This window comes from Poromitra crassiceps (genome assembly GCF_964638095.1).
Source record: "Poromitra crassiceps genome assembly, chromosome: 23".
Taxonomy (NCBI): Eukaryota; Metazoa; Chordata; class Actinopteri; order Beryciformes; family Melamphaidae; genus Poromitra; species Poromitra crassiceps.
This window is the reverse complement of record NC_139639.1, coordinates 5,394,283-5,409,286: the sequence shown is the minus strand read 5'-3', so window position 1 is coordinate 5,409,286 and position 15,004 is coordinate 5,394,283. Positions and strand designations below refer to the sequence as shown.

General features: G+C 46.1%; 1 protein-coding gene across 1 annotated transcript in view; it reads left to right on the top strand.

The window, feature by feature from the left end:
- Positions 1-265: 265 nt before the first annotated feature.
- The window catches only part of LOC310797067 (laminin subunit alpha-3-like), a gene marked incomplete at its 5' end in the record, with an annotated part of 112,760 nt that continues 98,021 nt past the window's right edge, over positions 266-15,004 (top strand). The window contains 2 exons of the mRNA XM_083659353.1: positions 266-529; positions 3,277-3,429. Of these exons, the coding sequence (XP_083515479.1) occupies positions 266-529; positions 3,277-3,429 (417 nt within the window). The remainder of the gene's footprint in view (positions 530-3,276; positions 3,430-15,004) is intronic.

The following is a 15,004-nucleotide window of genomic DNA, read 5'->3' as shown; positions in this document are numbered from 1 at the left end:
TTGGTTAAGGAGCACCACCAACCGGCAGCAAGCTGATATTCATCTGGAAACATGCAGCGCGCATCGTCGTCAGTTGTAGAAAATCAACTTTAAACTTTTAGTTTCGCATTGGCGGACGCGTCGTCCTCTCCTCGCACTGAAAGATAGTTTCGTGCGTAACGCGCGCAGTTTGGGCGCATTTCATGGAGAACTATAATAGATGACATGATCTGCGGGCGGCGGGTTGCTCTCAGCATCTACAACAGGGATCTCTAAAACGCGGAACATGGCGAGAGGGATGAGGGGAGCTCATCTCCTCGCTTTATTTTGGACCTTTTCGGTACCACTTTTCATGGACGTGCGTGGACAAGAGGCCAATGTCGATACAACGGGGTTTAATTTGAGTCCCCCGTATTTCAACCTCGCGGAAGGCGCACGGATCTCCGCCACCGCAACTTGCGGTCAGGATGAGGCTGGGAGACCGAGATCTGATTTGTACTGTAAGCTTGTCGGAGGACCGACTTTCGGACCTCCTACTCAAAACATACAGGTAAGAAAGTGAAATGGGAACTTGGTGCAGACGAATACGAATCACATGCAATGACATGCTTATAAACTCGGGCACACATAATAAACATGAAGTCCATTTGAACATATGTTTAAGTGTTTTTTGTTATTGTTTCGCTTTCCGTTGTGAATGTTCTTTTCTGCGTCTTTTTCCCAAGCTACAAAAGTCAGTATGGCACACAGACAGCACCCCTGGGAAACATTGACATTTCTACCCGCCCTGACCAAGTTGAACATCTGCCAGAAATAGTTATACACCATTGTAGTTGAGTCTGGAGTTTTGTAAAGGAAAGGCCCTTTCAACAGTGCGCTGGTCCCCTCAGGGCTTATCCTGAAGGGTCCTTATTCCTACAACCACAACAGGCTTTTCTACAGTGCTGTTTGCAGGGATCGCGGAACCGCCCGGGCCACCCGGGCCGCGGCCCGGGTACTTTTCAGTTCCCAAAAAAAAAAAAAAAAAAAAAAAATTTTTTTTTTTTTTTTTAGATTTTTTTTTTTTTTTTTTTTTTTTTACAATTAAACCTCATTTACTTATTACACTCGACTGGTTGTTTTTCAGATGTGATGTGAATCTAAAGTGAACTAAACAAGTCAGATCCACTATAAATGTTTTTCAGTAGATGCTGTGATGTAGCCACAAGAAAGGTGCAATATTAATGTTTTTCAGGAGATGGCGATGTTGCTAGCTATAGGTTCTAAACAAGAAATGTGGTTCAAATGTTTACAGTAGTTTTCCTTTCTGGCTGCACTACAATGTTACAATGCTGTGAGACAGGCCCGGCGTTGGAGGGGGGCCTGACCGGGCCGGGCCCCCCATTCCCTAAACTGGCCCCCCCATTCAATTTTTTTTTTTTTTTTTGTGTGTGCTAAAAACGTTTTTCCGTTTTTCTGTTTTAAAGTTTAAAACGAAATCTGGCTGTCATTAGGCATTGATTAACTGAATGCTATTCCTAACTGTTACTTTGAACCTCCATTTGCAATGATTCTGGCTGGATATTAATTAACTATTGTAAATTTGTCACAATGAATGCAATTTGTGCACAATGTGTAAATACATTTAATATGAATTGTTTAGGCCTATTTGTAAAGTCACAACACATTAGAGATGTGTGTAGTTCCTCATAGATTTAGCCTCTTCCTTTTGCTCTCAAATGCACCAGTTTGACGAATTTTACTTTAACACATTCACTGCCAACAACGTATGAACACGTTTTCAGAATCCAGCTGTTCCCTGCCAACAACGTGTTTACACGTTTTTGGCATCGATTTTTTTTTTTTGACGGTGGGTTGTGCATCTAAGCCTTTTACATCTCTTATATAATTATTGGAGCCACCGAACGTTTACAACCCATTCCACCGACCCACTAAGTGGCAACAGTGCTCTCCTGGCTAGAGAAAGGAAAGCATTTTTTTAACTTGTCAAGCCATTCTCAGCCCAGCCATTCTCCTTTTCGCGCTGATTGCTGGCGATGCGGGATTGCAAATTTACATAATAGATTCAGCCGATCTACTATGATCGGGTGATAGATTACAGGTGGAGGAACACACTTTGAAACACGCAGCATAAATATGACCAGAATCGCAAAAGCTTCTCTCAACCAAAACTCCAAACGAGCGAGTCCATCCCGACTTCCTCAAACAGCGGCCCAGACATGCAGGCACAGGAGAGCAGCAAAGCACTGACTGGTGACAAGCTTGTCCGCCCACGGAGGGCGGAGTTGAAGCAACTCGAGAGGGAGGGAGAGAGAGAGAGAGAGAGAGAGAGAGAGAGAGAGAGAGAGGGAGGGAGAGCGAGAGAGCGAGAGGGGGAGGGAGAGAGAGAGAGAGAGAGCCAAAAATGAATGGTTAAAGTGACCGTTCCATCCAATTTCACAAAAAGCCGTTTATCTCTGAATATTCTTTTTCACGCTAAAACCATGCTGTATTCAACTGCTAATGCTTACATAACTACTAACTCTACAAACTAACTCTTTTAGACAGAGAAAGTACACATTCTATTAGTACTTTTGAGATATTGTATGTTCACAAACTCCAAGCTGAAACGAATCCTCGGCTCTTATAAAATGAGCCATAATCCTCAAAAAACGGCTTGGCAGAAGCTACCTACAGCAAAAAAAAACGTCTGGCAGTCAATGTGTTAAAATGTACAAAATCTTCTTCCGGGGGAGAATCCCCCCGGACCCCCCTTGGCCCCCCCAAGCTAGGGGCAGGCCCCCTCTGTAATTTGGTTCTGGAGCCGGGCCTGCTGTGAGACGGAGCTAAACACAAAAGATGCAATATTAATAGTTTTTCATGAGATACTCAGTATTTAATATTAATACTAATACTAATAATAGAAAAGGAGAAGATACTGAATAATGACATCACAACAGTATAATCCTAATGTTAATTTAAAATTAAATATTCTTCTAAATATGGATAAAAGTCCAAAAAACATAAAATTTTCTTCGGCGCTGCCGAGATTCGGGGGGACGCGCCCCCCCGACGGGGGGACACGCCCCCCCGACACGCCCCCCGGCCCCCCCAAGTTCAGATGCGTTCCGCTATCCCTGGCTGTTTGAATAGCAGTTTAGCCTGTAAGCTTGCCTTTTTTTTTACCTTTAAGATGTGATAGGGCTTGCATTGGCTCCAGTATTGTTTTTTTGTGTACTTGTGATAGGTTAATTATTTGCCATATGTGATATGTCTTTATTGGGGTCTGTGTTAATGACACTGTGTACCCACCATTAGGGTCAGTTCTGCGACTACTGCAGCGCCAGTGACCCAAAGAAAGCCCACCCAGTGACCAACGCCATCGACGGGACCGAGCGCTGGTGGCAGAGCCCTCCTCTTTCCAGGGGACTGGTCTACAACGAGGTGAACGTCACCCTGGACCTTGGGCAGGTGAGTTACCGTACCTAACTCGGCCGTTTTACCTGTTGCTGCCTGCACTGCGTTTGGGCAGGTGAGGTTACCATACTGTACCTAACTCGGCCGTTTTACCTGTTGCTGCCTGCACTGCGTTTGGGCAGGTGAGGTTACCCTATCTAACTCGGGCCGTTTACCTGTTGCTGCCTGCACTGCGTTTGGGCAGGTGAGGTTACCCTACCTAACTCGGGCCGTTTACCTGTTGCTGCCTGCATTGCATTTGGGCAGGTGAGGTTACCCTACCTAACTCGGGCTGTTTACCTGTTGCTGCCTGCATTGCATTTGGGCAGGTGAGGTTACCCTACCTAACTCGGGCTGTTTACCTGTTGCTGCCTGCACTGCGTTGGGCAGGTGAGGTTACCCTACCTAACTCGGGCTGTTTACCTGTTGCTGCCTGCACTGTGAATGACTGGTGCTGGTAGAATATCACACCTGGATGCTACAGAGGGACTAGAAGGAGACCGTTTGCTGCCTCAGCTGCTGCTCTGCTGCTGTGAGATGCGTGATGTCATCTGTGTGAGGTGCACTGGTGTGCACTGCAAATCCTAAATCACTGTTTTTCTGCAAATTGTCTTCTCCTTTGATGCTGCTGTGTTGTTTAGCTCATTGATTTTGAATATGCTGCTGGGAAGGTGTTTGTTTTGGGCTTGAAACGTTTGTAAAAATGTATTGAGGTGTTTCATTGACAAAATATTTCAAAGGCGTTTAGAGGATTAGCCAACGGTTTCAGGTTTGAGCTTCCTCCTCGGAGACACAGCGGCGGTCATGTGAGCGATGTCCTGCAGTTGGCTGCTTGCCAGGAATCAGACTCACGGCCCTCTGGTTGGTGAATATGCGTCCGCCATGACCCGTGTCTTCATGGCCCACGGAATTGCATCTCTCGTGCTCAATTATCCTCTGTGAGGACAGAGAGGAATTCTGTCTTAAGATCAGCAATCGGAGGGAGGTGGAGTCTGATTTAGATCAGCAATCAGAGGGATGTGAAGTCTGATTTAGATCAGCAATCAGAGCGATGTGAAGTCTGATTTAGATCAGCAATCAGAGGGATGTGAAGTCTGATTTAGAGCAGCAATCAGAGGGATGTGAAGTCTGATTTAGATCAGCAGTCAGAGGGATGTGAAGTCTGATTTAGATCAGCAATCAGAGGGATTTAAAGTCTGATTTAGGTTAGAAATCAGAGGGATGTGAAGTCTGATTTAGATCAGAAATCAGAGGGATGTGAAGTCTGATTTAGATCAGAAATCAGAGGGATGTGAAGTCTGATTTAGATCAGCAATCAGAGGGATGTGAAGTTTGATTTAGATTAGAAATCAGAGGGATGTGAAGTCTGATTTAGATCAGCAATCAGAGGGATGTGAACTCTGATTTAGATCAGCAATCAGAGGGATGTGATTGTGAAGTCTGATTTTGAGGAGTGCAGGTGGAGGCCCGCACCTCTCGGGCTGAGGAGGCTTTGCAGACTTCAAAATGGGGAACAACAGCAAGACAAACCTCTCCACCGTCCACACGTGTCACATCTTTTGTCTCCCAGCGGGCACTGTGTCAGGAGAGTGGGTGTTGGCTTTTCGATCTCCGCTTTTAGACTGGCTGAGCTGAGCGCAGAGCCCTGGACAGGCTAAATATAGGCCACACTTACAGCAGGATGGACACAGGGCCTTTGGGGATGTCTGACTCTAATACGTGGTAATGCTGCGTTTATTTGGGAGCAGGGGAAAGTGGCATCATTGCATTATTGCGCGCTATAAAGGGCATGGTTAGATCACTGACTGAGACGACCTACCGTCCGCACGACAGACACACACACACACACACACACACACACACACACACGCACACACACGCACACGCACACACACACGTCACACACACATACACCTGTCAAATGGCATCTGATGCAACCGGGACAGTAGACACCGCTCACCTGCCAGCCCTGCGGTTGTTTTTAGCACACTATTGTTTTTTGCAACAACAACTAAAGATGCTTGTGATGTGAATGTGTCTTTGCAGCATTACAACCGAGTCTCTCTGGGAGTGTGGCCCTGCTGTGGGCGTGGCCCTCTGCTGTGGGGGGGTGTGGCCCTGCTGTGGGTGTGATTTATGGAAAAATTCTTTCAGATATTTTTGATTTGCTAATTAAAACTTTCTGAGTTACTTGGCAGCGTCCAAGTCTGTTGCTTTATGAATTCAACAAACTCAGCATTGTCAGTCACTGCCAAAAGACTAGTTGCTTTTGCAAGAACTAAGAGAAAAAAAAGCTTACATTGAAAGAAAAGGCCCACACAACGTGTTCAAAATATCACTTGATGATAAAGGCTACATGTCATGGGTTTAAAATTTAGCCTTTGATATGAGTTTTTGTTTAGGTTGGAGCCTAAAGTTTGTGTTTGTGTGTCTGTGGGTTAGGCCTACCACCGTGCTTTATTTAATGCTTTAATACAAGCTCGTATATCTTCAAGGCATGGGCAGAATTGCCAAGTTGTTTGAGCGAGACTCGTCCAACGTGAAGCTTTGTAGATTTGTTTAATTCCCAGGATAGATGATGTGTGGCAGCTGAAATGTGTGGGCTGGATCCAGGTGAATGGGTTCTGTGGTGGGCTGGATCCAGGTGAATGGGTTCTGTGGTTTCTTTCAAGAGCAGCGCAGGACAGGTGCCTCTGCCTGCCTGCGTTATCTCCATCGCTCTCAGCGGATATATTAGATAATGGCACCGTCCGTGTTTACGTTTAAATGGCGAGGTTCAAAGAGAGAGGCTCTTTTCGACAGACCATCCGGTCGTGTGTAGAGAGCAGCTGGTTTGAAGCGAGGTCTGCCTCTGTCAAGCTTTAGTGCAACGCTAGACTCATCTGTCTACACGCAAAATAGCTCCTCAGAGGGATTGATCTGAAACTGTGACAAAATATTTTGGAAAGAACACTTTTATTCCAAGTTTCCGCTCTCAAGCCTTCTCTATCTTACCATCAATCTTCTTGCAGTCACGGTAAAATGAAGTCGACTGAGGCTTTGTTTTTCTTGTGACAACATCACACTCAAAATAGCCAAAGTCCAAAATCACTGGTGGATTAGGCCCGTGTCTCAGAAAGGCACGTAGGCTGGCTGCTGCCTGGCTTTGTGACCTCTTGGCTTTTGACCTGTGACCCATGACGGATCCCATATTGAATCAGGAAATGACCTTGATGGTCTTCAGTTGGGTCCTTCATTATAACAGATCGACCCAACGGACTCTGTTTTTGCAATGGCTTGTTTATTTCCAGATTAATCAAGGATTAGGTTTAAACTATATACCGTTGAGTGGGTGGGAGTAGGTGGAATTAGTTGATTTAATGTCTGGTCAGTAAATATGAACTAGACCCCATTACACTTGGTATTAAAATGTGATCTGTATAATAAACAATCGGATCTTGTCTTTGCATTTACACCTGCCATTTTAATGCGTTCTCGTTATCCTCATTGAGATCAGATCTCTGTCTATCTAAAGATAGGATATGTGACTTGATGTCACGTGTCACTCCAGATTAATGTACAGAGATAGGAAAGAAACGGAGACAGTTCACTCACTAGCTACTTCCGCCATCATCGGTGGGAAAAATTAAGCAGACCTTGGCGCCTAAAGTGATTTTTTTTTTCTCCTACCAATAATAAGGGTTATATTTTAGCATTATAGCATTTAACACAGGCTATTTATTTTTTAGATCTGCTTTGGGCAGAATTGAACACATTTCCTTTTAGGCTATTAATTTTTACTGGAGTGACACCTCTTCCCTCCCCCTATCTTTGTAGTACACGTATCAGGCAGTGAGGAGCTGCGTGTTTGCAGCCTATATGGATTTGTTTAGGTTATGAAAATAGCTGTGTTGTTGTATAGTATTTTGGTCACTATTTATCTACAGTAGAAACAGATAATATTCACCTATACTGATGGTCAACAACATTGAAACACAACCAAATTTTTCTGTTGAAATACGGTAGTCACGTTGTGCTCGGGGGCGGCTATGACAGGTATGTGTGTATCCCATCAACAATACACACACTCTGAGGGAACTGCTCCTCACAGCCCCGAAGCCTTGGTCCCATGCGCTGGTCTATAGTGGTCAAACACAGACCATAATGCTCTGGAGACCACAGTTGCTGTGCTTATTCTAAAGAGATGAGAGGATGCCAGCACGTTGTACGGATTGCATTTAGACCTAGCTTAAATCACAGTGCGAGCCAGACTAGCCCAACATGGCGTCAGGCAGATCCGATCACAACCAGATCACAACGCATTTACACCTTGCATTAACATGCATTTTTTCCTTATCCAGATCACTTATCCGGATACAGATCGTATTTGAATAACAGGTGTAAATGGCCTAAGTCGATTATTTACTGGAGCCCAGGTATTAATTCCACTAAATCACATATACTTTAAACCTGAAAGTTTTTGTTTTGCTATGTATATATAGATTCACATCTCAAGGACCACTCAAAACATTCCTCGCCCATCCCCATACAAATGTATGCCGCATCTCTCCCCGCTCCCAAAAGCAGCAGACTATATTCCAGGAACATTTGCTCTTGTGAAACTATTTACAGGACACAGGAGGCAATCCATTGTTCTAGTAAACATTTACACCACATATCATCCCTGCCAGTCACTGCTTCTTCTTCTGGGGAATGTATTTATAGGAGTCCTGACCGCATGTGTGCTTATCTCCCGAGTGAGCCCAGAGTGGACCCTGTGAGGCCGACATGCCAGGGCTTTACTGCTGTCTGTGTGTCCCCATCTGATGAGACTTGGGCGGCTTCTGATTGGTGGGCGGCGGGCGCCGAATGGACCCGGGTCGTTATTGTTTTAAACGAGGTTCTGATTAGTTCCCGGATTGACCGGATGGGCAAGGGATTGTTTGGGCTTTGGTTTTGTGAGAGTTGCCTTCTTGTTTTAAAGCCATGTTGCCATGTTGCGCTGTGTTGTGTTGATCTGCGATAGAGGTGGTTATTTGCTCGACGGGGCTATGAGCCTGGGGGTGAGGTGCTGCTCACCACTCTAAGGGGGGTTGATCACAAGCACGAGATCCTTCGCTGCGAATAGGGACATAACGATAACCGGTTTGAATGATAACTGCGATAATTTTGGTCACTATAATCGTGATATGAAATTTTCATATCGTTCCATCTCTAGCTGCGAAAGTGGTGTGTGCTGTGTGGTAAGGTGGAAAGGTTTCAGACGATTCTGGGTCAAGTTGGCATGATGACTCTCGCCTGGTATTCCATCCTGATCACGAGAACTCACATTCTAGAGCGAATCAGAATGTGAGATTACGTTATCATCAGAATGGTTTTAAATCAGGCTATGATGATGACGACTCTGGTTCTGCTCGGGAGTTAAGCGATCTTCAACTCATTCATATTATATTGTCTCAGTCAGACAGGGTGGACAAAGCTTCCAAGAACTCCATTTTGGCCGTACAAAAATTCCCCTGGATTGGAACTTAATCCAGCAGCTCTCTGGGGTCCACCTCCCACCGAAGTTGGTCGGGGTGTTTTATGTGCACCCGTCGCCCCCTTTTGTGTCTGGATTCTTCCAGGCTGTATTGTGTGACGTCCTCTCTGCACCCTCAGATGCTCACAAAGGTTTGATTCTTTTCAAAGCGAGCTGAAAGTGACCTGGCCTTCTTTCTCTTTTCACCGGAGAAATGGACAGAAATGGAGAGGTGGTGGGCTAATTTGGTGGTGAGAAAGTGCTTAAATACCACACACACATACACACATACAATGTCCCAATGCTGAAAACATCCCCCATGCCCCCCGACACCAGCCCACCTGCTGAACACACATTCAGCTACAACCGAGCGTGATGCTGTTCAATAGAGAGGCAAAGTGAACGTCACTTCCTGCTTCAGCACTGTACCAGAGATTTTCTTCCGCCATTTATTTTCCCATAGACATTTCGTAAAATGCTTAGAAGAATAGTTTTACTTGTTCAAACCAAACGGCTCAGCTATATTTAGAATTGGGAGAGACCATAGAGCATTTCACTCTCAAACCAAAACTTGGTCTGGCAACCAAATTTTGTTTTTCTTTAAACCCGCATTTTTTTTACGTTTTGGTCAGAGTGAAATGTCCTGTTTCTAAATATATCTGTACCGTTTGGTTTGAACAAGTAAAACTCTTTTTATAAGCATTTTACCAAATGTCTATGGGAAAATAAATGGCGAATGAAAATCTCTGGTACAGTGTTGATTGAAGCAGGAAGTGACGTTCCACTTTGGATCTCTATGTGACTGCCAACGTTGCTCCTGTAGCAGGTTTGTGCTGTTGTGTTTGTGCGAGGAAAGTCTTCACAGATACACTTGTCTGGGCCATGGGCCAAATTGGCAATACATGTGTTTTGGACTGACTATGGTGCCCACTTGTTAAAATATCCACATGATATTGTAGATTTTATTTATAGACTGCGGTTTATTACACTATTTGTGTTGCTGGTACAGATTCATTGTATGGTTGCACTCCATAATGTCCAAATCAGACACCAGGTGACAATGACATCACAAAGTAGCAAAAACAGTATGGGCAGACTTAAATCAAGAGTTTTGAATATGTTCACACACAATTTGGAGTGGCACAAATTGAGGACAACGACTGAGGAAATCATTGAGGAAAAACGGGTCTAGCCTATTACCTATGTTAGGTAATAAACACTTCATATAGTGCAGCTGGCATGGTCCAACTGGCTGCTACCCCTAGAGACATGATTGGCTATTAGACGTGTCCCTGGCTACAGTAATGCTGTGGTGACGATAGAGGTGATGTAAGTGCCTGTGTTTAGCTGGGCTGCCTGAGGCGCCAGGCCAAGCCAGCAGATATTTACAACTCTGCTAGCAGCCTACTGCCTCCTGCTAGTTAGCAGGTAGCTGGCCTGACTCCTGCTAGTTAGCAGTAGCAGTCTGGCTAGCAGCCTGCTGCCTCCTGCTAGTTAGCAGTAGCAGTCTGGCTAGCAGCCTGCTGCCTCCTGCTAGTTAGCAGTAGCAGTCTGGCTAGCAGCCTGCTGCCTCCTGCTAGTTAGCAGTAGCAGTCTGGCTAGCAGCCTGCTGCCTCCTGCTAGTTAGCAGGTAGCTGGCCTGACTCCTGCTAGTTAGCAGTAGCAGTCTGGCTAGCAGCCTGCTGCCTCCTGCTAGTTAGCAGTTAGCTGGCCTGACTCCTGCTAGTTAGCAGTAGCAGTCTGGCTAGCAGCCTGCTGCCTCCTGCTAGTTAGCAGTTAGCTGGCCTGACTCCTGCTAGTTAGCAGTAGCAGTCTGGCTAGCAGCCTGCTGCCTCCTGCTAGTTAGCAGTAGCAGTCTGGCTAGCAGCCTGCTGCCTCCTGCTAGTTAGCAGGTAGCTGGCCTGACTCCTGCTAGTTAGCAGTAGCAGTCTGGCTAGCAGCCTGCTGCCTCCTGCTAGTTAGCAGTAGCAGTCTGGCTAGCAGCCTGCTGCCTCCTGCTAGTTAGCAGGTAGCTGGCCTGACTCCTGCTAGTTAGCAGTAGCTGGCTTGACTCCTGCTAGTTAGCAGTAGCTGGCTTGACTCCTGCTAGTTAGCAGTAGCTGGCCTGACTCCTGCTAGTTAGCAGTTAGCTGGCCTGACTCCTGCTAGTTAGCAGTAGCTGGCCTGACTCCTGCTAGTTAGCAGTAGCTGGCTTGACTCCTGCTAGTTAGCAGTAGCAGTCTGGCTTGGAGGCTGGATCACCCTGCTAGCAGCCTGCTGCCTCCTGCTAGTTAGCAGTTAGCTGGCCTGACTCCTGCTAGTTAGCAGTAGCAGTCTGGCTTGGAGGCTGGATCACGGGTCGCTGTTGGACTGCAGCGCTCCGCTGTGGAAAAGAATTGTGGCTGTTAACTCAGAATATGTTCACCTGTTCAAGGGCTTTCCATCCATTCATAGACATGCTAATCATTGGTGACAGGCCTACTGACGCAGGCGCTGATGCACTCAGGTGCAGAGTTTTCAGGCACTGATGCACTCAGGTGCAGAGTTTTCAGGTGCTGACACACTCAGGTGCAGAGTTTTCAGGTGCTGACACACTCAGGTGCAGAGTTTTCAGGCGCTGACGGACTCAGGTGCAGAGTTTTCAGGTGCTGACACACTCAGGTGCAGAGTTTTCAGGCGCTGACACACTCAGGTGCAGAGTTTTCAGGCGCTGACGCACTCAGGTGCAGAGTTTTCAGGCACTGACGCACTCAGATGCAGACTTTTCCACATACAGTAGATACAATGTAACAGACAGACACACAATCACCTCTGCTCTGACACACACAGCTGTGTGGCCTTGGCTCCTGCAGCCCTCTCTGACCCTGAACTTGTTTTTCTCTGCTAGATAGTCAAAACAGTTTGTGCCATGTCTCAGTCACACCTATAAAGGATATTGTCTCTCCACAAAACGCCACTGTCCTCATGAATCCTGCATCTACTGTATGCTGTATATTCCTGTCAAATCATCACCAGGCAGTCTTTTTGCAAATGGCTTTCTTTTTTGCAAAGATATGTATATGTATGGCTAAATACAATCATTTAAGATGACTTCCTGACTCCTGGCTCAATTATTTTGATCTCAAAGGGTTGTCCCTCAAAGTTGTCCTCCACCGTCTCATTTTGGCTCGAGGTGCTGGTTTTAGCCGGAGAAGAAGAATGTATTGATTCATTCCATTCTACAACATCAACCTAATCTTGAGAGCTCTCATGGTGATGTAAAGAATGCAAATCTTAAACACAATGGTTATGAGGGAGGGGGGGAAAATGCATTTAATTGTCCAATTTGACTCTGCAACTCACACCGCACTGTAATAGCATTTCATAAATAAGCAAACATGAAGTAGGCCTGCACACAAAAACGTGTTCATGTTCAGCTGCTAAGCTGCACCACAGGCTTTTACAATAAGAAGATTGGTGACAAGTAGAAACTTGCATTTATGTTTTCTATTATATACACCGAGAGAGAGGTCCCTAGAGCTGTTAACCAACTCCTCTTACTGCTTCTCCTGTCAGGGGGGTATCACTAATTCTGTTGTCAGGGGATTATTTTCCCATGGAGACAGAGAGAAATACACCCCTCCTTTCCAGCGCCACCTGTTGCACATGGACAAACAGTTGTACATTGCATTGTTTCAAACTGGAATAGGACTGCTCCACCCCACTGTGCTGCAATGCGCTCTGTCTGGCAGGGCTGATCCAGTCCAACAGAAGGTGATGCCTCCTCTCGTCTCTGCGTGGCATTCCTCCTCTCTAACATCAGACACTCAGGAAGCTCGCTCAGATGCCTTCTATCTGTCAGGATCTCACAGCAGATTTACTCCTCTTGGCTCTCCTCTCTTAACACCAGACACTCAGGAGGTCCCTCACATGGCTTCTATCTGTCAGGAACTGACAGCAGATTTACTCCTCTTGGCTCTGTCATGGCCTCTACGTGGAATTTGGGATTAGGACATATATGTGCTTCTCAACTGCACTTGATTATTATTATTACTGATGTGTGTTGGTTTGCTAGCTCACAAAATGCTCTGCCTATTTAATCAAGATATTAGATCTGTCATCTATTTATACCTACGCTTAAAGCATATATACATACTGTACATCCAGTACTTGCTATTATGGAAATACAATATCCTTAGTTACTCCTGTACAATGAATAAATGACAAACCAAATGCATGGCTGTGGAACAAATGAAGAGTACTGGTTGCAGATACCAGAGATTCTAATACAAAAAGCCTGCGAGAAATACTTAAAGGGTGACTTACCCCCCAGATTTCTGGCAAAAACGGCATTCTGCTTGATTAGAAAAAACAATGACAGAAGCAGAAGAGCATCTCCTCTTGTCTCAATATACTCTTTGGCTGTGTTCAGACCATTGATTGGTTCAGACCGGAAAGATAAACCGGAAACGGCGCCATGACACTTTTCCCCGCATAGAGGAGGAGAAGGTGTATCAAAGATAGAGTACGTTATAAATATAGCCACGTTATAAACAACTAACCAACGCTGGTGGTCCGTATGGCAACAGTGTTACTCGAAATGGTGAAAAGTTATGTCAATTTGGTCATTCAGTGGCGTTTTACTGCCATGTAAAGTAACTAACGTTAGCCGCTAACATTAGCCACAGTAGCCGATTACCCATAATGCCCTGCGTTATCCCAGCACCCAGGAATGGCTTGTGCTTCATTTAATGGATAAAATAAAGCTGATAATATACACCACGCGCAAACACCACCGTGACGTAACGTTGTACCAAATCGGCCATTCTTCTGAGGCCCGCCCAAAAAAAGCAGGTTTGAACCCATAGAGGGCACTCTTGCTGCCAAAAAATGATACAGTCTGTACAATTGTAACAGTTTGGTCTTAAATGTGGAGATTTTGACCAGAATCCTTCACACACCACACCAAAAGCCATATTGGTTAAAACCTGAAAAAATAGTGTGTTGTTGGGGTTTAGTCCTGCTTTAATCAGTCCATTTTACACTACGCTCCATTTGATCAACACAAAGAGATTATGATTCAGATTTTGATAGTGTGAGAATGAAACAGCGCCTGGCTCCTTCACCTGCTGAAGTGCAGGCATGTGTGGACTTAGGGCAGGAATTTAAGGGCACACATAGATCACGCAAGAGCTGTCACACACACATACACACACACACACACACACACACACACACACGCACGCACGCACGCACACGCACACACACACACACACACACACACACACACAAGCCATGAACCTTCAGAGGTCAATAATCTAGGAGTGATGATGTGTGCGTGTGTGTGCGTGTGCGTGTGTGTGTGTGTGTGTGTGTGTGTGTGTGTGTGCGTGCGTGCGTGCGTGTGTGTGTGTGTGTGTGTGTGTGTGTGTGCGTGCGTGCGTGTGTGTGCGTGCATGCATGTGGTGGGTGCTTGGGTGTGTCTGCATGGGCACCTGAGAGAGAGAGAGAGAGAGCGAGCGGGTTACATTCGGTCAGGGTGCAGTTAGCCGGTGGTGAGAATGGTGTTGGGTCATCGGGGGGTTTGGCTGGTTCTGCCGGGCCTGTTGTGATAATAGGGGGTTTACAGGGGGAGATTTGCATACTTTATACGTTGTATACGTGACACTTTTATTGGGGTCACACGGTCAGGAATGTGAGACGGGGCGCAGAAGGCGGAGAGAGGATAGGTGTCAAAACAGTCCATACCTGTCACGGGCTCGACCTCTGACCTCTCTTTTGGCAACTGACAGCCCCCCTGCTCATAAGCTGTTGGCACGTCGCTCTGTTCTAAAGCCGGAGGCTGCAGATAAGAGGGCGGGGCCGAGGATGGCTCCGCTCAACTGCTTTTCCAACTGCTTGTCAATGTGTTCCATGTCTGTCTGTGTACGCCATCACAATCCTGCTACGCCGAGCCCAGCATGCCGTCACCAGATCTCACGCCCGCTCCAAACAATAGCTGCTGGACATCATTCAAGTCGTGTGTGTGTGTGTTTAGACTGGCAGGGCAAAGATGGAAAGACGGGCCTGGTTTGAAGCAGAGCCGTGCCAGGACAGGCCCTGTCTCTCCCAGTCTGTCTCTGACAGGCCCTGTCT